General features: G+C 34.2%; 1 protein-coding gene across 1 annotated transcript in view; it reads left to right on the plus strand.

The window, feature by feature from the left end:
• SLCO6A1 (solute carrier organic anion transporter family member 6A1) overlaps nt 1-27068 on the plus strand; it is a 99078-nt gene that overhangs the window by 70589 nt on the left and 1421 nt on the right. The window contains exons 10-12 of the mRNA XM_070571366.1: nt 1911-2098; nt 20297-20361; nt 22394-22531. Of these exons, the coding sequence (XP_070427467.1) occupies nt 1911-2098; nt 20297-20361; nt 22394-22531 (391 nt within the window). The remainder of the gene's footprint in view (nt 1-1910; nt 2099-20296; nt 20362-22393; nt 22532-27068) is intronic.

Here is a 27068-nt window from a genome sequence, read left to right on the forward strand (position 1 = left end):
TCACCTGTGAGTCTATTTATATTTGTTCTTCTCTTAATTTTAAGCCAATTATTCTTGTCATTCTGCAAATCTTATAATGTTCTATTAAATCCTGAACACTGTATCTGAAAAATGTCTCGTAATATAATTATACAACAGTCTATTTCTCTCTTTATTTTGGCTTCATGCATTTTAAAGCTCTCTTATTATGTGCATACACATTGATAATTGTCATATCTTTTTGATGAATTGTTTCTTTTATCTTTGTAAAATGTCTCTTTCCATCTCTGGTAATACTCTTTGTCTTAAAGTTGATTTTATACATTAACTAGTCACTCTAGCTTTCTCTTGCTGGCTGTTTCCCTGGTGTATTTACTTCCCATTTTATTTTCTGTTTGTGTCTTTATGTTTAAAGTATCTCCTATAGCCAGTGTATAATATGATTTTGCTTTATCTTCAATTCTGTTAATCTCTGTCTTTTAATTGGAGTTTTTAGATTACTGACATATACTGTAATTATTGATATGGTGGATTTAGATCTACCTTAATTTTTTATTATTTGAATTGAAAAGATGTTACTATTTCATGTTAATATGACTTTTGGAATTTTGGTTATATCTCTTTGGATATAACTCCACAGTTCTTCCACCCTGCCAGAGTCTAATATCTTGTGATTCTACCGTCTGCTCACTAAACCTTCATATTTTCACTTTTCTCCTTAGTCATCTTAGGTTCTATGGCCTGCAACTATTTATTGTGCTTGATATCTTTTATCTGACCTTCAGATTTACTTTTCTCTTTCCTCCTCATTGTTCTAGGAGACTAAACTATAGCTTGAGAGCTCCTTTGCCCTCCGACTTCTGACTGGGTTAAGATAATGAAGAGTCCTAGCAGAAAATCAGAAAGATGGGAAAAAAGCAATCCAACATGATTTTTGGATCATCATTTTCTGAATCACTCAGATTCAAGCCATCTTTATTTCCTCTGATTCCTTCACTAATAACCTAATTCAATATTTCTGTTGAATTTATTACTGTTATTTTTTAATTTAGATGAGATCAGTGCATTCAGGGTGGTATGGCTGTAGACTTTTTAATTTAGAGTCTTTTCAATAGATTAATAAATTTTTAACTGGCCTCAGTATCTCTAAACTCTGTTTAGTTCTTCTTAGAAAATATCACTTATTCATCTTCCTTGAATTATCAACCCTACAACAACCACCCAAAATTTTCATTGGTTCCCATGCAGGCCTACATTATGACTTTCTTTGCTCTAGACACTTTTGACTTTGTAAGCCCCTTCTTTCACTGAAAAAAAAAAAGAGAGAGATTTAATGTACAGCTATATTGTTAGGAAGACAAATATGATCCAGGCTTGATTCATTATATTTATTTTTTTCTTTGATTTTAAAAGACAATAAAATTAAAACATTTTTATGTGGCCCTGAACGTATTGTGGGCCCTAGGCACTGTGCCCACTCTGCCTCATAGATAACATACATAACAGCCCTGTCATCATTACATACAAAATAAAGTCCTATCTTTTCAGTATGGTTCTAAAACCTTCCACAATCGTCCATTTTATTGGTTACATTTTCCTTAATTGCCCTCAATTCATATAGCCCTCCAACAGTCATTTGTGGAATTGAATGTAAATATTTCTGGTGAAATTTCTTAAATCAGTAGAATTTATGGTAAGTAACTGTAATTACACACACACCCCCATATGATTCTTTGTTAGGTAAAATACCTTGGACTTATCAGTAATGTTTCATTTCTAAATAATGAGTGGCAGATTTAATGTAATGATATTTACTAACAGAACTGGCTAGTCTCCCTGCAGTTGTTGATTTAATTTTTATTTTACAATAAAAGAGTTTTTGCTTTGTGACTATATTTCTAAAAGATTGTTTCCTATATTTATTTTCACAGGCATACTATAATTGTTCTTGCATTAACGAAGGATTAACAACCTCAGACGGTCAAGGTGATTTTATTGATGCTAGACGTGGGACATGTGATGCAAAGTGCTATAAATTACCTTTGTTCATTGTTTTTGTCTTTTCTACAATTGTATTTGCTGCTTTTTCTGGTGTACCAAACATCCTGGCCATCGTTCGGTATGTATACATTATACAAAATCATATTCATTTAATACAGAAAGGCAATTTTAGGAAGATTTTAGAATATTGTAGTAAATGATTTACTCTTTTCCTTCAAGGTAGCAACTGCTAGCAGGGAAATTGTTACATTGTCAAAATTCCTACACATGCTTATTTCCTTTTTTTAACTAATTTGTTTGCATAAGTGTGTAGATATCACATTTAGTTTTAATTAATTAAGCAATTAATTAAATTTAATACTTGGAAAATTCATATATATGAAAATTGTTACATTGCCAAAATTCATGTATATGTTTAATTCTCTATTTTACCTAATTTATCTGCATAAGTGTATAGATACACATTTAATTTAAGTGTAATTTAAAATTAAGTTTATTTCTTATTTAACACATGGAAAATTCATAATTATAGGAAAATTCTTAATTATTAACATAGATGCAATTATAATGTTGATTCATTGGGTATGGGTATTTATTGATTATTTACTTCTATATTAGGCAATTTGACCATGAGAAAACAGCAGTGTCAATAACAAAAGAACATAATAGCTTTTAGAATTTTAGAATTTCAGTCCATAAATTTATTGTTATTTTAAATTAAACCAACATTTGTTATTCATTTGTTCTTCCTGAATGTGTGAAATATAGTTAGTATTTATTTTTATCATGGTAGCAGAATAATTGGTCATCTTCAAATTCTTCTTTTTAAGAGACTAACATAAACCTTTAAGTCATGAAGAGCAATTTGCTGTCCCATAGGAAAGCAGACTAGAAAACATGAATAAATATATGCAAAAAGAAAGAAATCTGAATTTGGGACATGTGGTCTTTACCTTCAGTGAACTTGCAATTTAGGTGGGAGAGAAACCTGGGACATATAAATACAGTGAAGCAGCTTTTTTATTCACTTATCCGTGTCTGGCACTGAAACAAGGACCAATGAGATATGGACTTTGCCTTCAAGTTGCTTAGAGTTTGAGAGGGGGAGAAAAACATATAAAAATAAGTGCAGTGAATACTTAGAGGTGCTTTGATTAAAGCTTATACAGACTGATCCAGGAACAAAGTGGAGAAAATGGTCATTTTTATCTAGGATGAGTTAGAAATTCTGTAGAAGGAGTGGCACTTGAACTGAGTCGCGAAGATAAGTGATTTCTCATAATGCAAGCAGAGTGGGGACAAATTCTTAACAGGAAAAGTGAGGAGTGAAAGTAGTCAAAAATGTGTGAAATATCTTAGCAAGAAGTTTGCTATGCCTAGAGTAGCGTGATGGTGAATGGGACAAGGAGATTTCAGCTTAGTAAGGGCCTGATCATCGGATGCTTTCTTTGCGATGTTAACGTGAATGGTGTTATCCTGTGTATACGTGGAAGCCATTGATAACAGTAAACCTCAGAAGTAAAAGTGATCAAATATGTGTTTTCGACAGAGTTCTTTGAAGATAGTGTGGAGGATGAAGCTGAGGGTAGAAAACTGGAGAAAAAGGAAAGTATTTAGAAGACCACATTTTGGAATTTATCTCTGTTAAGAGAGAGAGATAATAGAATATATTTGAGAAATAGTTTGGGTAAAATGGCAAAGTTATTAATTTGATATTCCTGATACAAAATATGGAGAAATTTAAGACTATGTCCAGATTTCCAATCTGGGGAACTATATGAATGATAATCCATTAACTGAGATAAGAAATTCAAGGAGAGAAAGCACAGATTGAAGATAATCAGTACAATGTTGAACGTGCCTTATTTAAAATTCACGTGAAACATCCAAGGAAATATTCCCAGCAGTGAGATGAGAAAGATGATGATAGTAATTTTCCACAAGTTTAGTTCTGAATCTTCTCACTTCTCCTGGTAATTATTCAGAGCAATAAGGAGAATAAAACACACATGCATGCACACACGTGCATGCATATACTATTGTTTCAGTACAATTATGAGATAGATAAAAAATGACCAAGCTGAAATTGCATTTAAGTATTGCCAAAATTGTAGCATAACTGGAAGCCAGCTTGTAGATTCACAAAGATGTTACAAAGAATAACAGGAAATGTGGAGAGTGTCTCAGTATTGACAGATCTCAGATACCTGTAGCATATATTTCTGCTCAGACAGAGAGGGCCCCACCCTAAGGCGGAAGTTCTGGGAGCAGGATCTAGGTAGACAAGTCAAGGCAGAGTCTTTCTGGAAAGAATGAGAGAAAAGGCTTGGAAAATGCCGAGGATGTCCAGACATGACAGATCTCAAAAAGTGCTGCAAAATATACTTTCCATAAATGAATATATAACCTAGGAAGGCAAGGAATGTGAAGGGATCTCAGAAGCCCAGGGCTGGCAGTAGAAGTTCTTTTGAAGCAGGTCAAATTTGGAGAAGCAGAGAATGTATAATCATACATAGGAAATATATTTAAATCTTCTCCTCTATCAACAGAGGAGATAACTCTTCAGTTTTGAAGCTTGGAAGCCCTGGTCCATGTTCCATCCCCGCACTATTTCTGCCTGTAGTTTAAGAAAACCCATCTCATTCAAGTAGGAGTAAGTAGAAAAGGAGAAGGTTCTTCCTACATTCAAAATAATTATAGTGAAAGAAATGGAAATTGTTAAGCATTACTTTACTACAGACAATGAAAACTCACTAGAAAAATGAAACCACAAATCAGATAAAAAATAAATGTAACTATATGTAAGTTTAAACTACAAAAATTAAACAGTCAATCATGGCTACAAAACAAGAGAAGAACAGCTAGAGGAAGGAGCCTATGGAATGAAAACAGAGACAACTTAGGAAAGAAAGAAAAGGGAAAAACTTTAGAAATGAGAACTAAATTATAAAGCACATAAGGAAGTAAAGACAACACAGAAAGCATGTGTGGGGCATAGGAAACAAACAAACAAAAGGAAATAGAAATGGAGAATATAAAATAAAAATAAGAACAAAAGTATTAGAGAAAAGAGGCAAATGTAGAAGATAAGAAAAGGAGATCCAACGTACACATAACTGGAGTCCCCAAAGGAGAAAACTAGTACAAATAGTAAATGTTTAAATCTATAGTTAAATTAAACTTTACTGAAATGATATTTAATAAATACTGAAATAATAAGCAATAATGATAAATAATGAATAAATACTGAAATAAAATAAGATTTGAATTTCCATATTGAAATGGCATATCAAGTATCTAGGGAAATTGACCCAGAACAGTCAACATTGAGATATACTGTAGTAAAATTATTGAATGCAAAGGTGAAGAAATAATCCTTTTGTCATCTAAAAAAAAGAGAAAGCAAAAATGTTTGGCATCAGATTTCTCAGCAGCAACCCTCACCTCAAGAAGACTGGAGAAACACTTGAAAGATCCTCAAGGAAAGAAATGAGCTCATTAATTCATCATCAACAGACTGCCCTAAAATTATAAACAGTTTTGATATGGAAGAACCCAAGAAATGTTGTTATGAGATACTCCTTAAGAATCCACAGCAAGGCAAGTTATAACCAACCAAGATATGACTGGGGAGACTTTGATAAAAGATCTGGTGGTGAGCATTGAATATGTTAAACTAAACAAATTTAACAACTTATATTTAATATGTGTAACAATATAATTAATTTATGCTAGAACTAAGCTGAGCATAAAGGTGGCAAAATAGAATGAAATGTAATATGCTTTGATTAAGTAGAAATTACACAACTAACAAAAATGAGAGAGGAAAACAGGGTAGAGATCAAAAGAAGGGTAAGCTTGCTGGCTGGATAATAATGGAGAGTCACGGGATATCATTTTTACAGACATTTTATTGAAGCATAATATATATTCAGGAGAGTACCCAAATCGCAAGTATACAGACTGATGGATTTTTACAAAGTGAACACACCTATGTAACCACAATCCAGTTCAAGAAATTGACAAATACAAGTATTCCAGAAGCCCCTTCCCCAAATCCTTGTCTCTAACCTCTCATCCCTAAAGATTACTGCTATCCTGATTTCTATAATGAATAGGTTAATTTGTTCTGTGTTTGAAATGTATGTACCCTCAGGAGGATACAGCACATAGTCCTTTGTGTCTGCATTATATTATTCAACAATGTGCTTATAATAGTCATTCGTATGGGTGCGTATAACGTAAATTTATTTTGATTGCTCTATAGTAATCCAATCGGATTTTCTAAAATGATGGAAATTACCTGCATCTCTGCTGTCCAGTATGGTAGCCTCTAACCACAGATGCCTATTGAGCATTTGAAATGCAGTTAGTGTGAATGAGACACTGAACTTTTAATTTTACTTAGCATTAATTGATTTAAATTTAAGTAGGCACATATGGCTAATGGTCACCATATTGTACAGCGTAGTTTTGTAGTAGTTCATTGTATGAATATACTAAAATTTGTTCCTTTGTTCTACAGTTAATGTTTCCAGTTTAGGGTTATTATGACTATTGTTTCTCTGAACATTCTTGTTCTTATCTTTTGGGGGAATATATGAATTTATTTCTGTTGAGTACCTATATAAACAGCAGAATTGCTGGGTCATAGGGTATATATATGTTAAGCTTTTTATAAATTTAAAAAGTATTTGTATGAATTCATTGTTCTTCTAGCAGTCTATTTTAAATTGCTTTTAAACTCAAGCAATTTTGATGTGTGTGTGTTGATGTTATTATGAACTTCCTTATTCAGAAGACTGATGTTATTGAGCATATTTTCATTTATTTATTAACCACATTAATATGCAATTTTGTCAAATGTCTGTTCTGTCCTTTTGTCTATTTTTACACTTGGTTGTAATGTCTGTTGGGTTGTCTTTTTATTATTGATTTGCAGGAGTTCTTTATATATTCTTTATACATAGTCCAATTGGGGGGTCATTTGTCATATATATTCATGACAAATATATTATTCAACTCTGTGGCTTGCCTTTTCCCTCTGATAATGGCATCTTTTGAGTGAAACAAATTTTTAATTTTAATGTCCTGTTTAAGAATTCTTTGCTTAATCAAAATCATGAGGACATTTCCTATGTTATTTTAATAAAAGATTATAAAGTAAACAATTCAGCTGGAAATGATTTTTTTGTACAAAGTAGAGATCCAGGTTTATTCTTTTTTATATGCATACTAATTGACCAATGCCATTTTTTTCCAAGGTTATCCTTTCCCCACAGCAGTGTACCAACAGACTCTATGTATGTGGGTCTATTTCTGCTCTTTATTCTGTTCCATTGGTTTATTTGTGCATCCCGGCACCAATATTACACTGTCTTAATTGCTGTATATTTATTGTGAATATTTATATCAGTCTTTGTTGTAAATCTGTCTTGAAGATTATCTTGGCCATTCTTGGCCCTTTGTATTTCCAGGTGATTAAAATGACCTAGTCAATGTCAATAAAAAACATGCTGAGATTTCGATTGGAATGCCTTTGAATCCAGTTCGGAGAATTGCTATATTTACCACACTAGGTCTATCAATCAGTCACTTCTTTTGTTTAATAAAATCTTTATTTATTTCTCCCAATAATGTTTGATAATTTTCATTTTCAGGGTGGAAGTCTTATACCTCCTTCATTAGGTTTGTTCCAAGGTACTTGCTGTTTTTGATGTTTAGTATAGCATAGTATGATATAGTTGTTTATTGCTGGTATGAAGAAATGTAATTTATTCTTGTGCTTTGACCTCATATTCTGTGACTGTGCTTGTATTAATTTCTGATAGTTAGTTGGTAGATGATTTCAGATTTTTATGTACATAATCATGATCTACAAACAATGATTTTTATTCTTTTCCAGCCTTTATACCTCTTTTCTCTTGCACTGCTTAAGCTATCCTGTACAATGTGCATAGAAGTAATGATAGTTCTATCCTTGTTTCTTATGCTCATCAGGATGAAGACTCTTGATATTTCATTGTTAGGCATGAAATTTGCTGTAAATTTCACCGTTAAGTGTGGTATTGATACCATCTATCAGAAGAAACCAGTTTGTTTCCATTCTTAGTTCACTAAAACTTTTTTAACTAATAATTTTTGAAATTTATCAAATGCATTTGCTGTATCTATTGAGGAGATCACAATATGATATTTCTACTTTATTATAGGACTAAATTGGATTTGTCAGTAGCTTGATTTGTTTTGTTGATACTTTGTTTAGAATTTTTGCATCTCTATCCACGAATAAGGTTGCCTTTTAGTTTCCCCTTTTTATTAATGTGCTTATTAGGTTTTGACATTGATGATATTCTGGCCTCATAAATGAGCTGGGAAGTAATTCCTCTTTTCCTAATATTTGGACTATTTTATGATGATGTGGTGTTATTTTTTAAATTAAGTCTTTGGAGGAAAGCACTTGTGATGTCACTTGGGCCTGGAAATTTCTTTGAGAAGGTTTTGAATTAAAGATGGAATGTCTTTGTGTGTGTGTATGAGTATGGGACTAATAAGTCTTTTTGCTTTTATCTTTATAATTTCCATCATTTTACTTTTATGTTTATAGTATTTTTATTTTATTTACATATATCCTACATTGGTATATATACCTTTTCTATCCAAGTATGAATTTAGCTGCATCCCCAAAATCTTGATATATATTTTTTCTCATTCTTTCAACTTAAATATGCCTTTCAATGTCTTTTTTTATTTGGACCATGTGTCACTTGGAAGTGTATAGTTTAATTTCTAAACATTTGGAAATTTTCTTGTTATAGTTTTATTTTTAGATTAAGTACACTGTTTCAGAGAACGTATTTTTATGGTTTCTCTCCTTTCCTTTTTATGGCTTTCTTTCTTTAGATTTGCAAATGATTTAAAGTCTTTGTTTATTAAGGTGGATTTGCCTATTCTTTTTTTCCTATCATTTTTGCTATATATATTTTAAGTCTTTATTAGTTGAAAACAAATTTAGACTTGCTACAACTTCCTGCTTTATTGATCCCTTTATCCTTATGAAATGTTCCTCTTTATCTCTTGTAACTTTTCGTCTTAGAGTTGCTTTTTCTGACTTTAATATTGCTTCATCAGCTATATTTTTATTAGCATTTGCACAGTACACATTTTCCATCCTTTTACTTTCAACCTTTCTCTGACAATATATTTAAGGTATGTCTAGTATCAGTGTATAGCCGACTTTTAAAAAGAAAATCCAGTCTAACAATTTAGTTTTTCAATTGGAGTAGATAGACTACTAAGTTAAAAAGAATTCCTAATATGTTTGGGTTCTCATCTATCATCTTAGTGTTTGTCTTAAAATGTTTCCTACTAGTTCTTTTAGTTTCTTTCTTTACTATTTTGAATTGATCAAGTTATTTGTTTTCATTATTTTCCCTCTATTATTTTGCTACTTGTTTTATTTTATATATGTATAATATATATTAAACATATATAATATATGTATACATATATACATATATAATATACATATATTATATATATAAAATACATATATTTTGTTATATATATAACAAAATCACTGGGATAAAACTAAGTGTAAAGAAGCAACAGACAGGTTGAATAAATAATTACATTTCTGCACAATAAAATATAATGCAACTAAAAAAATGAATAGGGAGGAGCTCTATGTTCATATAGGAAATGATCTTAAAGATGTACTGTTACAGGAAAAAATCAGGTACAGAACAGTGAATACAGTATGCTACTTCCTATGAAGAAAGAAGGGAATATATATATATATTCCCTATATATCTATATCTATATCTATATCTATATCTATATCTATAGATATGCATTTATAGTTATTTGTATTTGCATAAAGAAACACTGGAGGTATAAACAAGAAAGTAATTAAAACAGTAACCTAAAGAGGTGGAGTAGAAATGGGGGTAGATGAGGGCAGGGGTTTATGCAAGCAAGTCTCTCCAGTGTGTTTTTTATATTGTTTGTTTTCCAAAGCATGTAATTATACCACAAATTCAAGAAAGTTGAATTTTTTAAAAGTACAATAAAAGTCAAAGCCAAAGACATAAATTGTGAAATCATTATCAAATAAGTGATAATTAAAGTCAGGGAAGTGGGGTAGGATGGAGTAGTTTGCAGCAGGCCAGTGCTCCTCCAGAGGATAACCAGAAATGCTGGGTTAAATGATAAAAATTATATATTTAAAAGCAGAAAGTGGCAGAGGACTAGAGGGAGGCCAATTCCAGAGAGAGCAGAAGCTTTTGAAGGCAAAGAGGTGTTTGTCAATTCTTGATGAGGGCTAGATGCTGACAATCTGGACGAGGTCCTGGGGGACTGTCACTAGTGGGTGACAAGCAACCTGGCAGAGTTTTAGGTGATCACATGAGGCTAAGAAAGACAAAATTCTTTTTCCTTTGGAGAAATTTGCTGAAATCTGAAGCTGAAGCTTAGGTCTAAACAGAAAAGTATAACAATTTGTCTATAAGTCTCCATCAAGGTGCTCATTAAGAAAAACTAGTTCTTCAGTTCTTTTCCTTCCATCCGTCATTATGTTAACATGCTTTGAAGTCTTCTCATCTGTGATAGTCAGCATGGATTCAAACAAGAAGGCAGATGAGCACTTTAAGAAAAAAAGTAAAATAAAGGAGAAATATTTAAAGTATGCTACAAAGAAAATGTAGAAAAACGCAATGAGAAAACTGTAGGACAATCTAACTTAGTCTGAGGATTCAGAGAGGGTATCCCTGAAGAAATGACATTTAAGCAGAGCCCCATAGGATGGGGAATGAGTATTTCATACAGTGGGAACAACATATGCGAAGATTCCAAGTGAGAGATGAGGCTTTATAAGAGTGCTGTATTAAAGAAGGCCTTAGTTGGTGATAAAGGCAAAAGCTGTGAGGTGGCATGTGATGAGACTCATGAGAGCAGGCTGACCCCTGTAAATATTTTTGCAATTCTAGATTTTATCCTAAAAACAATGGGAAGCCCCCTAAGGATCCTAGTGGGGCAGTGAAATAATCAGAATTTCACCTTAAAAATTCACTTTGGCTCTTATGTGAAGAGTGGACTGAAAGGATAAGGATGGTTTTTGGGGGATAAATCAGGAAGTCATTCCATCTCTTTTCGGGCAGAGGATATAGGTTGAGAATTGGCAAGTGGAATTAGAGGTGAAAAAAATCAGAGGAAGAGATATGAAAAAAATTTGTTTTTAAAAATTGCTGTATTTGATTATTGATTGTCTGTGGTGAATGAGGAACAGGATGGTATCAAGGATGCCTCTTTCCAGGTTTGGGTCTTGAAAACTGCATGGATGATGGTGCCAATTCTTGTGATAGGGAGCACTAGGGAAAGAGCAACTTTTGTGCAAGACAGGAACTTAAATCTAGAACTGATGTTTCATAAGAAAGGTATGGACTGAAAATATAAGTTTATAAGTTATGAGATGGTGGAAGCTACTTTTCACATTGTGGAAGAGTACTAATAAATTTTTTGTTTACTCCATGAAATTCTTGCATCATCCTATCATATCTTTACTCATTAGACAAAATACGAAAAAGCATTCACTTCGTTGTTAAAACATAATAGTTTTTCATTAAAAATTTGTTTTTTCAATACATATTTATTATTTATTTGGGGGCTGTTCATTTAGCTGATTTTTGGAAAATCCTAGGAATCATTAATCTTTTCATCTTGTTTTGTGTATTAGTTAGAAAGAGGGTTATAATCAAATTGAAGATAAATAAATACTTCTTAATGATTATACTTATGAGTTATGATCAGCTCTGTATATGCCTCAGAGAGCACCAATATCATATTGCATATAAGAAAACTACTTGTGCTAAATGAAACAGAACACTCAATTATAGTTAAGCATATGACCAACATTTCCACTTTATACCGAAAACTTTATACTAAAGTGTGATTCTAAAATGTGACATTTTACTTCTTTTACCTCTCTTTAATGAATCTGCTCATAATAAAAGTGTAAATTATTTTTTATTTAAAAATATAATTATCATTGGAGAATTGGCTAATTTGTTTTCATTTTCCTAGTAGTAAACATTTGAGGAAGGAATATATATTTTTAGCAGGTTGATATGGGTCACACCAATTGTCACAAAATATACATATGCTACATTTTAATAAATTGAGTCATTTTGGATGAAGATGTTGGTCGTACTAGTTTATTGTTCAAGTTCTAGAACAAGGAAACAAAGGATAAAAATAGAGTTTGTTTAAATGTCCATTTAAAATGTAGCTCTTATTTTTTTTAAATTTATTTTTTAATTCTTTTTATTTTTGGATGTCCATCATATTTCGAATTCTGTGTACATTACATCATGTTCACCACCCGAAAACTAGATATAGTCCATCCCCTCACATGTGCCTAATCACTCCTTTTGCCCTCCTCCCTCCCACCTACCCCTACAGTAACCACCAATCCAATCTCCAACGCTATGTGTTTTTTTGTCGTTTTTATCTTCTACTTACGATTGAAATCATGTGGTATCTGACTTTCTCCCTCTGACTTATTTCACTCAGCATAATACCCTCAAGGTCCATCCATGTTGTCACAAATGGCCAGATTTCATCTTTTCTTATGGCTGAGTAGTAGTCCATTGTGTATAAATACCACATCTTCTTTATCCATTCGTCCTTTCATGGGCGCCTAGGTTGCTTCCATATCTTGGCTATTGTGCATAATGCTGCAATGAACATAGGGGTGTAAGTATGTTTATGCCTTTGTGTTTTCAAGTTCTTTGGATAAATACCCAGCAGTGGAATAGCTGGATCATATAGTAGATCTATTCTTAATTTTCTGAGGATACTCCATACTGCTTTCCATAGTGGCTGCACCAGTTTGCACTGCCACCAGCAGTGAACAACGGTTCCCTTCTCTCCACATCCTCTCCAACATTTGTTGTTTCCTGTCTTGTTAATTATAGCCATTCTGACCGGAGTGAGGTGATACCTCATTGTAGTTTTGATTTGCATTTCCCAGATAGCTAATGATGTTGAGCATCTTTTCATATGCCTGTTGGCCATCCCTGTATCTTCTTTGGAGAAATCTCTGTTCAGATCTTTTGTCCATTTTCTAATTGGATTGTTGGTTTTTTTGTTGTTGAGCTGTATTGGTTCTTTGTATATTTTGGATATTAACTCCTTATCTGATATATGGTTTGCAAATATCTTCTCCCGATTGTTAGGTTGTCTTTTCGTTTTGCTGATAGTTTCCTTTGCTGTGCAGGAGCTTTTTAGTTTGATGTAGTCCCATTTGTTCATTTTTTCTTTTGTTTCCCTTGCCTGGTTAGACATGGGACTTGAAAATATGCTACTCAGACTGATGTCAAAGAGCGTACTGCCTATATTTTCTTCTAGAAGTCTCGTGGTTTTGGGTCTTACATTCAAGTCTTTAATCCATTTTGAGTTGATTTTTGTGCATGGTGTAAGGGAATGGTCTACTTTCATTCTCTTCCATGTGGCTGTCCAGTTTTCCCAACACCATTTACTGAAGAGACTCTCCTTTCTCCATCACATGCTCTTGGCTCCCTTGTCCAAGGAGCCAAGTTAGCTGTCCATAAACGTGTGGGTTTACTTCTGGGCTCTCAATTCCGTTACATTGATCTGTGTGTCTGTTTTTGTGCTAGTACCATACTGTTTTGGTTACTATGGCTTTGTAGTATAATTTGAAATCAGGGAGTGTGATACCTCCAGCTTTGTTATTTTTTCTCAGGAATCCTTTGGCTATTCGGGGTCTTTTATTGTTCCATATAAATTTTAGGATTCTTTGTTCTATTTCTGTAAAAGATGTTGTTGGAACTTTGACAGGGATTGCCTTGAATCTATAGATTGCTTTAGGAAGTATGGAGATTTTAGTGATGTTAATTCTTCCAATTCCAAGAGCATGGAATATCTTTCCATTTCTTTGTGTCTTCTTTGATTTCTTTCAACAATGTTTTATAGTTTTTGGTGTACAGATCTTTCACCTCTTTGGTTAAGTTTATTCCTAGGTATTTTATTCTTTTTGTTGCAATTGTAAATGGGATTGTATCCTTAATTTCTCTTTCTGCTACTTCGTTGTTAGTGTATAGAAACGCAAGCAATTTTTGTACATTGATTTTGTATCATGTGACATGACTGTATTCCTTTATTATTTCTAAAAGGTTTTTAGTGGAATCTTTAGGGTTTTCTAGATATAAAATCATGTCATCTGCAAAGAGTAACAGTTTCAATTCTTCTTTTCCAACGTGGATCCCTTTTATTTCTTTTTCTTGTTTGATTGCTCTGGCTAGGACTTCCAATACTATGTTAAATAAGAGTGATGACAGTGGGCATCCTTGTCTGGTTTCTGTTCTTAGAGGGATAGCTTTCAGTTTTTCTCCATTGAGAATGATATTTGCTGTGGGTTTGTCATAGATGGCCTTTATTATGTTGAGGTATTTTCCTTCTATACCCATTTTATTTAGAGTTTTTATCATAAATGGATGTTGTATCTTGTCAAATGCTTTCTCTGCATCTATTGAGATGATCATGTGATTTTTATTCTTCATTTTGTTAATGTGGTGTATCACTTTGATAGATCTGCAGATGTTGAACCATCCCTGCATCCCTGGAATGAAACCCACTTGATCATGATATATGATCTTTTAAATGTATTGTTGTATTTGATTTCTTAGTATTTTGTTGAGGATTTTTGCATCGATGTTCATCAGTGATATTGGCCTGTAATTTTCTTTTTTTGTGCTGTCCTTATCTGGTTTTGGTATCAGGATGATGTTGGCTTCGTAGAAGGAGTTAGGAATCCTCCCCTCCTCTTCAATTTTTTGGAAGAGTTTGAGAAGGATAGGTATTAAATCTTCTTTGAATGTTTGGTAGAATTCACCAGGGAAGCCATCTGGCCCTGGACTTTTATTTTTTGGGAGGTTTTTGATTGCTGTTTCAATCTCCTTACTGGTGATCGGTCTATTCAAATTTTCTACATCTTCTTGGTCCAGTTTTGGAAGGTTGTATGTTTCTAAGAATTTATCCATTTCTTCTAGATTATCCAATTTGTTGGCGTATAGCTTTTCATAGTATTCTCTTGTTATCTTTTGTATTTCTGAGGTGTCCATTGTAATCTCTCCTCTTTCATTTCTGATTTTATTTATTTGAGCCTTCTCTCTTTTTTTTTCTTGGTGAGTCTAGCTAAGGGTTTGTCAATTTTGTTTATCTTTTCAAAGAACCAGCTCTTGGTTTCATTAATTATTTCTATTGTTATTTTTAGTCTCTATTTCGTTTATTTCTGCTCTGATTTTTATTATTTCCTTCCTTCTGCTGATTTTGGGCTTTGTTTGTTGTTCTTTTTCCAGTACCTTTAGGTGCACTTTTAGATTGTCTATTTGGGATTTTTCTTCTTTGTTGAGGTAGGCCTGAATTGCTATAAACTTCCCTTGTAGAACCGCTTTTGCTGTATCCCACAGATTTTGGCATGTCATGTTTTCATTTTCATTTGTCTCCAGGAATTTTTTTATTTCTTCTTTGATTTCTTCATTGACCCAATCGTTGTTCAGTAGCATTTTGTTCAATCTCCACGTTTTTGTGGCTTTTCTGGTTTTCTTCCTATAGTTGATTTCCAGTTTCATACCTTTGTGGTCAGAAAAGATGCATGGTATTATTTCAGTCTTCTTAAACTTATTGAGACTTGTTTTGTGGCCTAACATGTGATCTATCCTGGAGAATGTTCCACGGGTATTTGAAAAGAATGTGTATTCTGTGGTTTTTGGATGGAATATTCTGTATATATCTGCTAAGTCCATCTGGTCTAATGTGTCCTTTACGGCCAGTGTTTCCTTGTTGATCTTCTGTTTGGATGATCTATCTATTAGTGTAAGTGGAGTGTTAAAATCCCCTACTATTATTCTGTTACTGTCTATTTCTCCTCTTATATCTGTTAATAATTACTTTATATATTTAGGTGCTCCTATGTTGGGTGCATAGATATTTACAAGTGTTATATTTCTTGTTGGATTGTTCCCTTTATCATTATGTAGTGCCCATCTTTGTCTCTTATTACAGCTTTTGTTTTAAAGTCTATTTTGTCTGATATAAGTATTCCTGCCCCCACTTTCTTTTCTTTGCCATTTGCATGGAATATCTTTTTCCATCCTTTCACTTTCAGTTTGTGAGTGTCTGTAGGTCTGAAGTGTCTCTTGTATGCAGCATATACATGGGTCTTTTTTTTATCCAGTTGGCCACCCTATGGCATTTGATTGGAGCATTTAGTCCATTGACATTTAAAGTAGTTGTTGATAAATATGTATTTATTGCCATTTTGTCACTTTTTTTTCTGGGTGTTTTAGTAGTTCTTCTCTGTTCCTTTCTTTTTCTGTTGCTCTCTTCCCTTGTGGTTTGATGGCTATCTTTAGTAATATGTTTGATTTCTTTTGTCTTACTTTTTTTCTTGCTTGTTATAGGTTTCTGATTTGTGGTTACCATGAGGATCCTATTTAATATACTATGCACATAACAGTCTATATTGAGTAGATAGACTCTTTAGCTTGACCTCTTTCTAAAAGCTCTACTTTTTCACTCTCCACCTCCCACATTATATGTTTTGCACATCATATATAGTCTCTTGGTTAGTGTGTGTCTATCCATTACCCTCTTATCATTGAAATAGGTGATTTTAGTACATTTGTCTTTTAACCTTCATATTATCTTCACAGGTAGTTGATCTGATGCCTTTACTATATTTTTACCTTACAAGTGATTTTATTGCCTGGATTTTTGGTGGTGTTGTTTTGGGGTTTTTTTGATAATTTTTTTTTATCTCTATTTGTGGTCATTGCTTTCTCACTTAAATAAGTCCTCTCAGCATTTATTGTAGAACTGGTTTCTTGGTGATAAACTCCTTTAATTTTTGCTTGTCTGAGAAGCTCTTTATCTCTCCTTCCAATCTGAATGACAGCCTTGATGGATAGAGTATTCTTGGCTGTAGGTTTTTTCCTTTTAGCACTTTAAATATGTCATGCCATTCTCTTCTCGCCTGTAGGGTCTCGACTGAGAAGTCCGCTGATAGCCTGATGGGCTTCCCTTTATATGTCACTTGTGGCCTTTCTCTTGCTGCTTTTAGGATTCTCTCTTTGTCTTTAATTTTGGACATTTTGATTGTAATATGTCTTGGTGTGGGCCTCTTTGGGCTTATCTTGTTTGGAGCTCTCTGTGCTTCCTGAACTTGGATGTCTGTTTCCTTCCTCAGGTTAGGAAAATTTTCCTCTATTATTTCAACAAATAAATTTTCTGCCCCTTTGTCTCTCTCTTCTCCTTTTAGGACCCCTATAATCTGAATGTTAGCATGCTTGACATTGTCCCAGAGTTCCCTTACACTCTTCTCATTCTGTCTAATTCTTTTTTCTCTTTTCTGTTCTGCTTGGGTGATTTCCTCTAGTCTTTCATCTAGCTTGCTGATCCATTCTGCTGCTTCCTCTACTCTGCTCTTGAGTGCCTCTAGTGAATTTCTCATTTCAAGTATTGTATTCTTCATTTCTGATTGTTTTTTTTTAATATCTTCCAGTTCTTTGCTGATGTGCTTACTGTGTTCATCCATTCTTCTCCGCATGTCTGTGAGCATCCTCATGATATTTTGTTTGAACTCTTTGTCAAATAGCTTGCTAGTTTCTGTTTCACTTAGTCCTTTTTCTGGGGTTTTGTCCTGTTCCCTTGCTTGGAAAGTATTCCTTTGCCTCCTCATTATGCCTCTTTCTCTGTGCTATTTTCTTTGTAGTAGGTGAGTCGATTAAGTCTCCTGATCTTGGAGAAGTGGCCTTATGTATGAGATGCCTTATGAGGCCCAGCAGTATGCTTCCCTCTCGTCACCAGTCCATAAGAAGCAGGAGTGACCCCTTTGTGGGCTACTTGTGTCCTTCTGCTGTGGCAGGGTTTGCTCCCACTGCGGGTACCCAGGGAGTCTAATCTTTCCTTCCCTGGCCAGCTGTTTGTAAGTCTGGTTTGGGAAGCCTCAGCACTGTTGGCTACAAGGTCTATCAGCACTCTCTATTGCAGTTTTCCTCTTAATTGGGTTGGCACCCAGTGTAGCTAGTTGCTAGGCTCAGGGGCGTACAGTTGTGATAGGCCTCCGGCCAACAAAGCTGTTGTCAGTTCTCTTAGGAGTGCAGCTGAGTGGGACTAGCCCTTGGCATGAGGGCACTCAATTGTTTCAGGCTTTGGAAGGTGGGCTGGTCCTTTTCATGGCTATTTGTGAAGCACAAGTCTTCTGCTGCTGAGAAGCCTTACCCCCCACAGGGCCACATATACTGTCAACACAGTCCTGGTCCATGCACCCTTCTCAACCCCCTGGAGCATACCCTGACACCACACTGCAGAGGCCCCCACCTCTCCACCAATGCCCCCTACAGTTCACCTGGTCCTCACACAGGCCCTGCCCCACAGAGGCAGACACCCTTGCCTGCCTGTAGAGGATCAAGGCACCCAGTCAATGCAGCCTGAAAAGTAGCCTGAGGGCTTGCTGTTAGGTGGGCCAGTCCCTAGCGCAGGTTGCCTGCCCTGGCTGAACTGGATTAAATCTGTGCTCTAGTGGGCATGGCAGACCCCTGGGCTAACAGCCCAAGGGATGCACCTCAATGGCCCCCACTGGTGTCCGTATCAGCAGCCTGGACCAGCTCAGAACAATGGCCCCCACCAATGTCTCAGTCTCTGGAGAAGTCCCTCCTCCCACCAAGATGCCCCCAGAGCCCACCAGGTGAGTTTTGTTTCACCAAAGGACTGTCAGCCTTCTCTCTGGTGATTTTAGGTTGCTGCAATGAGTGAGTTTGTGCGTGGACCGTTTAAGACCAGGGTCTTTTCAGCTTTTGGCCGATAGCTTTTCTGGGGGTGCCCTCGCTGCAGTTAATAGCCAGCAAAGCCAGACAGTCAGACCCCCGTCTCAGTTGGGCTGAGTCCGAAGGATGCTTATAGCAGTATTGCCCCCACTGCAGACCTCACTCCTCCAGAGAGGGCTGCGTACCTTAGGGTGGCTCCCGCCTGGCCAGCTGAGAAGCTCTGCTGCTCCCAAAGGTGGCTTTTTTCCTCTCCAGCAGGAATTACTGCCTCTTCTGCCTTCGTCAGGACTGTCCCTTGTTGTGGGGGTTCTTCTTATCCAGTTTTCAGTTTTCAATCCAGGGTGATTCTTCCAAAAATTGTTGTAACCTGGTTGTGTTCGTGGGAGGAGACGAGTTCAACATCTGCTCCCACCACCATCTTGATGAGATACTTCTTATTTTTTTACTTCCTAAAATGTTCAAAGGTTATTTTGTACTATATATTCAATTTATTTTCCAAACTACTAATATGTGATGTAATGCATTACTTTTCTTTTTTAAACAAATGCTTGGTTTGCCTAGTAGGAAATACAGAAATCTTCATTCTTTACATTTGGGAAAGTTATTTTTTGTTTATTTTAACTTCAATAGTGAAGGTAACAGGAGGAGGTCTGGCAGGAAAGAGGTGAGACCTTCAAATTAGGACAATTCAAGCAAGCAAGCTTGAATAAAGTGGCTATTTAAAATCTGGGCAGGGCAAAAGGAATCCCAAGGCATAGTGCGGTGTCTGGTTGGTTACCACCGCAGGCCCAAAAGGAAACAGGGGTAGTAGGAAGGAGAGAGACCTGAGGACCCAGACAACCTGACTTAACTCTGCAGGGAGGGGGCCTTGGAATGAAGACTGACCTCACTTTCCTTCCTCACTCAGAGCGCTCCATTGGCAGAACCCAATCAGAAGCCAGAAGGCAAGAGAGCCTATTTTTATAGTGCTTTAGGTTAGTCTCCCAGGGCAGAGGGCAAGGTAGAGAAAGGTAGAGAGTGGATCTCACAGGGGCAAAAAGAAGAAATCTAGAACAATGGGTGTGTACCACAGAATGAAGCAAGAGAAGTGTGAAAGCTAGTGCTAAGTTTTTTCCAGCAGAGGAAAAGGAGGCTGGGGTAGAGCGTTTGGGCCATCAATGCTTCCTCCTTTTGAAGAGCAAGAAGCTTCAGAATCAGTTGGCAAGGGGCGGGATATGGAGACATGCAAGAAGTGGCATTTCTTCAATTCAACCAGATTGAACTGTGTGAACTGGCTAAAGATTCTTAGTCTAATTATTGCACAAGAAAAAAAAATTAACCTTGAACCTAAAAAACATTCTCTATAATAATAATATATATTATATATCATTATAAATATAATATTATTATATTACATATCATATTATATAATAAACATTCTCTATAGCTAATAAGAATGAAGTTTTGATGATATCATTGCTGTTTGCTTGCAGGATCGTATCTGACAAACAACGGGCTATGGCCTTGGGTATGGCCTATGTGATTTTGAGAATATTTGGTATGGACTTTTGGCAATTTTTTATTGCATTGAATAGTTTCTTTTTTGATATGTGTATTTGTCTACATGTATATGTAGAATTTCAAATAATAATAATGGTAAACTGACACAAAACAAGTGAATGGAGGAGCTGCTTTGCAGAATTTAGGAGATAATACTTAATGTAAAAAGATAATACCTAGTGTAAAGTCTTTTCTAGGTGTCATGTAAAATATGCGTTAATGTTGTATTCAATTAGAAGAGACAATCTATTTGATCAGAAGTATGTTCGTCAAGCTCATAGAAATGGTTTGGTGAACTGAAACAAAACACTTATATAAGCACTGAAACTATACATTGCTTGCATGTTTGGGGAGTCACTAACCTAGACTAGTGCTTTTAAATGTTTTCATCACCAAAGACACTGAATATGATGTTTTTAAGAATTTATATCCAAAGAACAAATTGATTTTGCACTCTGTACTTCAGGTTTTCTTAAAATAGCTAAAACTAGCTTTCAAATCTACATTATGACTATATTAGGACCCATGGTTCAAGAAGTTGATTAAAAATATCGATGGAGTAAGGAAACAAGATTGGAATGGATTGAAGACTGAAAGACACATGATAAATGGAATTAAGAATGTAGAAAAATCTGTGGCTCTGATGGGCATCAGAGAAATCATTTTATAGCGAGATCAATATGTGGGATTAAAAATAGATTTTTTAGTTGGGAAAATTAGAGCATATTTTCATGGTGGATAATGATCCACTAGATAAAGACAGACATGTAGTGGAAAAGGAAGTGCAAAAACAGCAAGTGCACAGAGTTTCCTGCAGCAGAAAGGAAGCCAGTGAGGCTGATGCATTTTTTAGTAGGAGAGAGTGGAATAACTTGATATTTTAGTTATAAACTGATGCAGGATTTTGCCATCAGACAATTTTAAGCGGAGGATAGATATTATCTGATTTGCATTTAAAAGATAACTCTGCTGCTGGGAGGAGAAATACTTATAGAAGATAAATGTGGAGGAATAGAACAGGGGGGCTTTTGCTAAAGTCTAAGTCAGAGTCATATTAAATTGGATTGTGGGGGTTGTAGTGGAGACAGAAAAATCAAGATATCTAGGATATGTTTGAAGTTAGTGTTACAAAGATTGATCATGAATTGGAAAAATATGGTGGGAAATAGAAAAAATGAGTAGTAGGCCTAGGTTTTTCACCTTGAGCAACTATAAACAGTGCCAGCACTCACTGAGATTGGGAAGTCTGGTGATAGATAGTGGTCTTTGGCGGGAATCAAGAGTAGAGAGGCATAGGGCCCTGATAATTTCTTCAAGAAGATCATCAATCATTAGACATGTTAGTTCTGAGAACTTGGTTCTAATGTCTTTGGGGATGACTTTTTTTTTTTTTAATTTCAATCACTATTCATGCACTTTTAGCTGAAAGTGACGTTGTTGCTGAGGAGGTGTTGTCTCTGAGAGTATACAGAAATTTCCCTCGTGCAGCACACGACTGTTCTGAATGTGAGGTCGTCTGAATCCAGGGATATTACAAACATACCAAAGCATTTACATTTTCAGTTATTTCTTCCAATATCTTGATAAATAATCGGTATACATTGCATTACAAAACTAATTTTTCAGTGATTGAAAATTTCACAGTTTGAAATCTTGGAAGGTACACTGAGTTCATAAAATCAATATTTAGTTTCTCCATTTTAAATACTTTTTTCTAAATTTTTCATTCGAAAATTAACAAAACTTTTGAGATGTCAACTAAATAGCAACATGCACACCATTCTGAAAAGATGTAAATCTACTAATTTTTTTGTGCCCACAGGAATAAGGATTTTTCAAAAACACACAATCATTGTTTTCGGTTATTAAGAATCCTGTCTATAAGTAAATTCTTAGATAATTTTAAATGATGTGTTTACAGTTATGATGATTAAATATATATGTATATGTTTAATTTTAGGATAAAAATCATTATGATCTCAATCTATAGTGTTTTCATGGAGCATTTACAATCATTGCATTTTTCATAGGGAGTATACCTGGACCATTAGTTTTTAAAATTATAAGAGAAACTTCTTGTATCTTTCGGGATGTTGGACGCTGTGGAAACCTAGGAAGCTGTTGGATCTATAACAGGACAAAAATGGCCTACCTATTGGTTGGAGTATGTAAGTGATATCTATTGAAGAAGTGCAGAGAGTAAAATTGGGTTAAAAACTTATGCTTGTTTATAGTAAGGTACAGTAATAATAAGTTATGAACAAATGGATACTTTGATGATTAAAGAAGCCTTATATTATTGTACAGAAAATACTTTAGAAACTAAAGTACCATAGAATTTACGTAAATATTTGAGTCACTGCATTAAATGCACAGTTGTTTTTTGTTATTCCTGAACAAAAGGTGATAATTAGCAGAATTTCAATTTGGGAAGTAATTTTGCCTGTATACATATACAACCACCTAGCTTGGTCTTGTGACCCTTTCCATTTCCAAAGTAAAAGATTGGATAACTTTTAAAAAAAATTTTACACCACTAAAGAGCATCAGGATAGTCTTACCCCCACTTAAATGTAAATTTCAGTTGTCTCTTGATCAATGATATTATAGTGCTTGGCACATAAAGAGCATTCAGTATTTGTTGAATAAATAAGAGATATCGGGAATTGGGCTGCTATGGTGGTATAGGCTATGGTTAAAGTGTTGGGAAAGCCTGGGTATGTTTGTATTACTTCAGAAAATTCACTAGATCTTCCTAGATCTCAATGTATTCATCTGTAAAATGAGGATGTTGGACTACATGGTTTCTGAAGTCTTAATCAGCACTAACATTCAATGATTTTATTGTATAGATACTATCAGTGTGTTAAATATTTAAAAGTGTTTATATGTTTTGTAATTTTACTGCGTATGTTCAGTAATTCAAAGAACCACATAATGATAAACTCTAATATTTAACGGTAACAAATATCTGTTTGATAAACAGTATACAGCAATGCCTTCTAATTCAGAAGTCAATTATCCAGCAAGCTTAGTCAACACTGAACGCTGAGTAAAATGAAATAAAAAAAATTAAAGTAAAAAATGACATTTAAGAAGTCAAAATTAATTTCTCAGAGGTAATTAAACAAAACAAGTCATTGTTCTTAAGGAAGTCTGCTTAAAACACTGCTTAGACTTTTAATGTTTGTTTTAGATATAACTGTAACATGCTTAATTGTTTTTAAACACAGCACATAAGTGAGAAAATTGATGAAATACTGGAGATCCTACTAAGGAGCTTCTAAAAGGAGATAATAATCAAGAACATGGGGGATTACAGCAGAAAGGGCAAACACAGGAAACTGCAATAGGAGTATGCATTTCTGGCAATTTAGTGTAAACTAGTACATTTTGAACTATATTCCATGAGTCGTTTGAATCAGAATCACTTGCAGTTCTTGCTAAAAATGTAAGTTCTGAGGCCCTGAATTAGAATACCAGGCATCAGTGATAGACATGTATTTTTAATAAAGCACCTTAAGTGATTTTAACCACAGTAAACTGAAGACAGCTGTGTGAGAGACTCTAGAGCTATACTGTTCAATATGGTAGATATTAACCACATGTGACTATTTACATTTAAATGTAATTAAATGCAATTAGAAATTCAGTTCCTCAGTAACAATAGCCAAATTTCTCATGCTTAATGGTCGCATTTGACGACTCTATTGGACAGTGCAAATGTAGAACGCTGCCATTGTTGCAGAAAGTTCTATGCACACCACTACTCTAGAGCAAGGCTTATTCAACAGGGATCCATGAACCCTAGGAGCCCACACTGAACTTTAGTATATTTTTGAAATCCTAAAATTCTCTTTGTACAATATGTTTTCCCCTGTGGAGGAAGTCTGTGGCATTCGTTAGAATCTCAAAAGTTTATCACTAAAAAAAGTTAGTAAAAAATGTATTATATTAACCCATCAGGTGCCTTTGGTACCAAGGAAATTCTTCTTATCTTTCTCAAACTTGTTTTCATTGGGATGACTCATTAAGTGCCATTTAGCTCAAATGAAGGATTCCATCAGCTCTAGTTTATTTGCAGTAGAGAGATGATTTATAAGTCTCTTGCAAACATTTCCTATTGTAACTTGCCAAGTTTACCACTTTATTGGGTTTGGGTTTTTTGTAGAATTTTTATAGAAATATAACATTATGTATATTAATTGAGTAAACAGTACGTATTATAAATGTATAGCTCAACACATTTTTATGAATACACCTGTAATTAGCATCAATATCAAGAAATATAATATATTAAAATTAATAAGTGAATTTAGTAAAGTTGCTTAATATACAATCAATACACTAAAATCAATTGTGTTTCCTTATACCAGGTACAACCAAACATAAAAATAATATAATAAATACAATAACATCAAAAAATATAGTACCAAGAAAAAAATCTAATGAAAGCTGTGTAAGACCTCTACAACTGCAAAATTTGAGAGAAATTAGAACCAAAATAAGTGAAAAAATGTATCATGTTTACAGATAGGAAGATTTTAAAATGCCACTTCTTATAAATTAATCTGTAGTATCAATGTGATCCCCAAAAAAATACCAGAAGTTATCATTTCCTTGTTTGAAATTGACAAGGGAATTGAATTCATTTGGAAAGCCAAAGGATCAAGAGTTATTAAGAGAATCTTGAAGAAGAAACAAAATTGAAAGATATATGCTACCAGGTATCAAAATCTATTATTAAGCCATACTAATTAATATATAGTAGGGTATTGGTGCAGGTGTCATCACACTGACCAATGGAACAGAATAGAGAATCCAGAAACAACTCCACACATGCACACTCAACTGATTTATGACAAAGGAAGGAGATACTGCAATTGTAAAAAGATGGTCCTTTAAATAAAGGGTAATGAATCATTTTATATATGCATATTTTAAAAAATGTATCTTGATCCCCACCTCACATCATATACAAAAATCAATTCTAGATGCATTGCAGATCTAAATGTGAAAGATAAAACCTTTTGAGAAAAATAGGAGAATATCTTCATGGCCTCGGAGTAGGAAAAGATTGTATAAACAGGACACAAAAAGCACTACCTATAAAAGAAAAATCAGACTATATTAAAGTTAATAAATTTTGATCATCAGAAGAAATAACTGAAAGATTGAAGAGACAACCAGAGTGTAGAAGACAGTGAAGGAGGTAAAAAAGTGAACAAGAACTAATGTCTGAAATATATAAATAACTCCCATAAATCAATAATAGGCTTAGGATAGATAACTTAATAGAAAACTGGACAATAGTCTTGAAAGACCTCTTCACAAAACTAGATAATCAATGGGCAATAAACAATGGAATGGATAAATAAATTGTAATAAAAAATTAACAAAGGAATACTATACAGCAATGAGAATGAAAGGTATACAACTACGTAAAATATGGATGAATCACATAAACAATATGAAAAGAAAAAAAGCAGACACAAATGAGTATGCACTGTATGATTCCACTTACTTAATGTGGACCTGCTGTATACTTCAAAAACAAACAAAACCAACCCTTTTGGGTTCGTGACTTTGAGCAAACGTGAGGAAGGCATTGTCAACAAGTGTTGACAATGTTTTGTTCTTGATCCAGATGCTGGTCACATCGTATTTAGTTTGTGAAGAATATATAAAGCAGTACTTTAAAAAAAGAGAGAGGGAGAGAGAGTGAGAGAGATGTAATTAACATACAGTTAACATAGATCTTAGACGTTCAGTTTGATGGCTTTTGATAATTGAGTGCACCTGTGGAACCAGCACCCAAAGCAAGCTATAGAAATTTCTCCTAAGCCCCTTTTCAGTCAATTTCCCTGATCCACAGATAAACCCCTTTCAGATTTCTATTACAGTATGTTGGTTTTGCCTGTTCTAGAAATTTATGCAAGTGGAATACAGTTGCAAGTGGAGTTTTTTTGTTTGTTTTTTTGGTCTGTCTTGCTTAATGTTATGCTTTTGGGAGATTCAACAGCAATAGTTTGTGCTTCTTAAAAATTTCTGAGCACTGTTTCATTTTGTGAATGTACTGCAGTTTATCCATTCTCTTGTTAATGTACATTTGGGTTGTTTACAGTATTTGGTTGTTATAAACAAATGTATGAAATATTGTGTGATTATAAATGACATAGATTTATTAATATTTCCTATTTTATCTTTTGAAATTACTATAATTGATATTGTCAGATAATTAACATTACTGCTGTAAAATATTTTTTACTTCATTAACAGGATCATTTTCATCCAAAGTTTAAGTATTTTTATATAATCCTTGTAATATATTAACTTCCTGAAATTTGAGACATGAAAATAAATTTAAAAATCCCTACATAATCAGTTAACTTTTCTAAAGTATCTCTGTTTATATTTAGAAAATGGTGAATATTTCAAATAGAGTAAAGCTGCGTGAGGTGACTTAAACAGGTTCCAGTTCCTGTTGATAATTAAGTTTTGAAAGTAGAAATGTATTTTATGTTTTAGAATTAATACATTCTGTGAAATAATAGCACACCTTGCATTTTTCGTGGGCTATATAAGAAATCTAAAATGTTTTGTAAACATTTAAGAAACTATCCTTTAAGTAACTTGATATGTTTATGATATTAATTACATTCTACAATTGGGAAGTTGATACCTTTAGAGATAAAATGTACTTGC

The sequence above is a fragment of the Equus przewalskii genome, chromosome 13, assembly GCF_037783145.1.
Source record: "Equus przewalskii isolate Varuska chromosome 13, EquPr2, whole genome shotgun sequence".
NCBI lineage: Eukaryota > Metazoa > Chordata > Mammalia > Perissodactyla > Equidae > Equus > Equus przewalskii.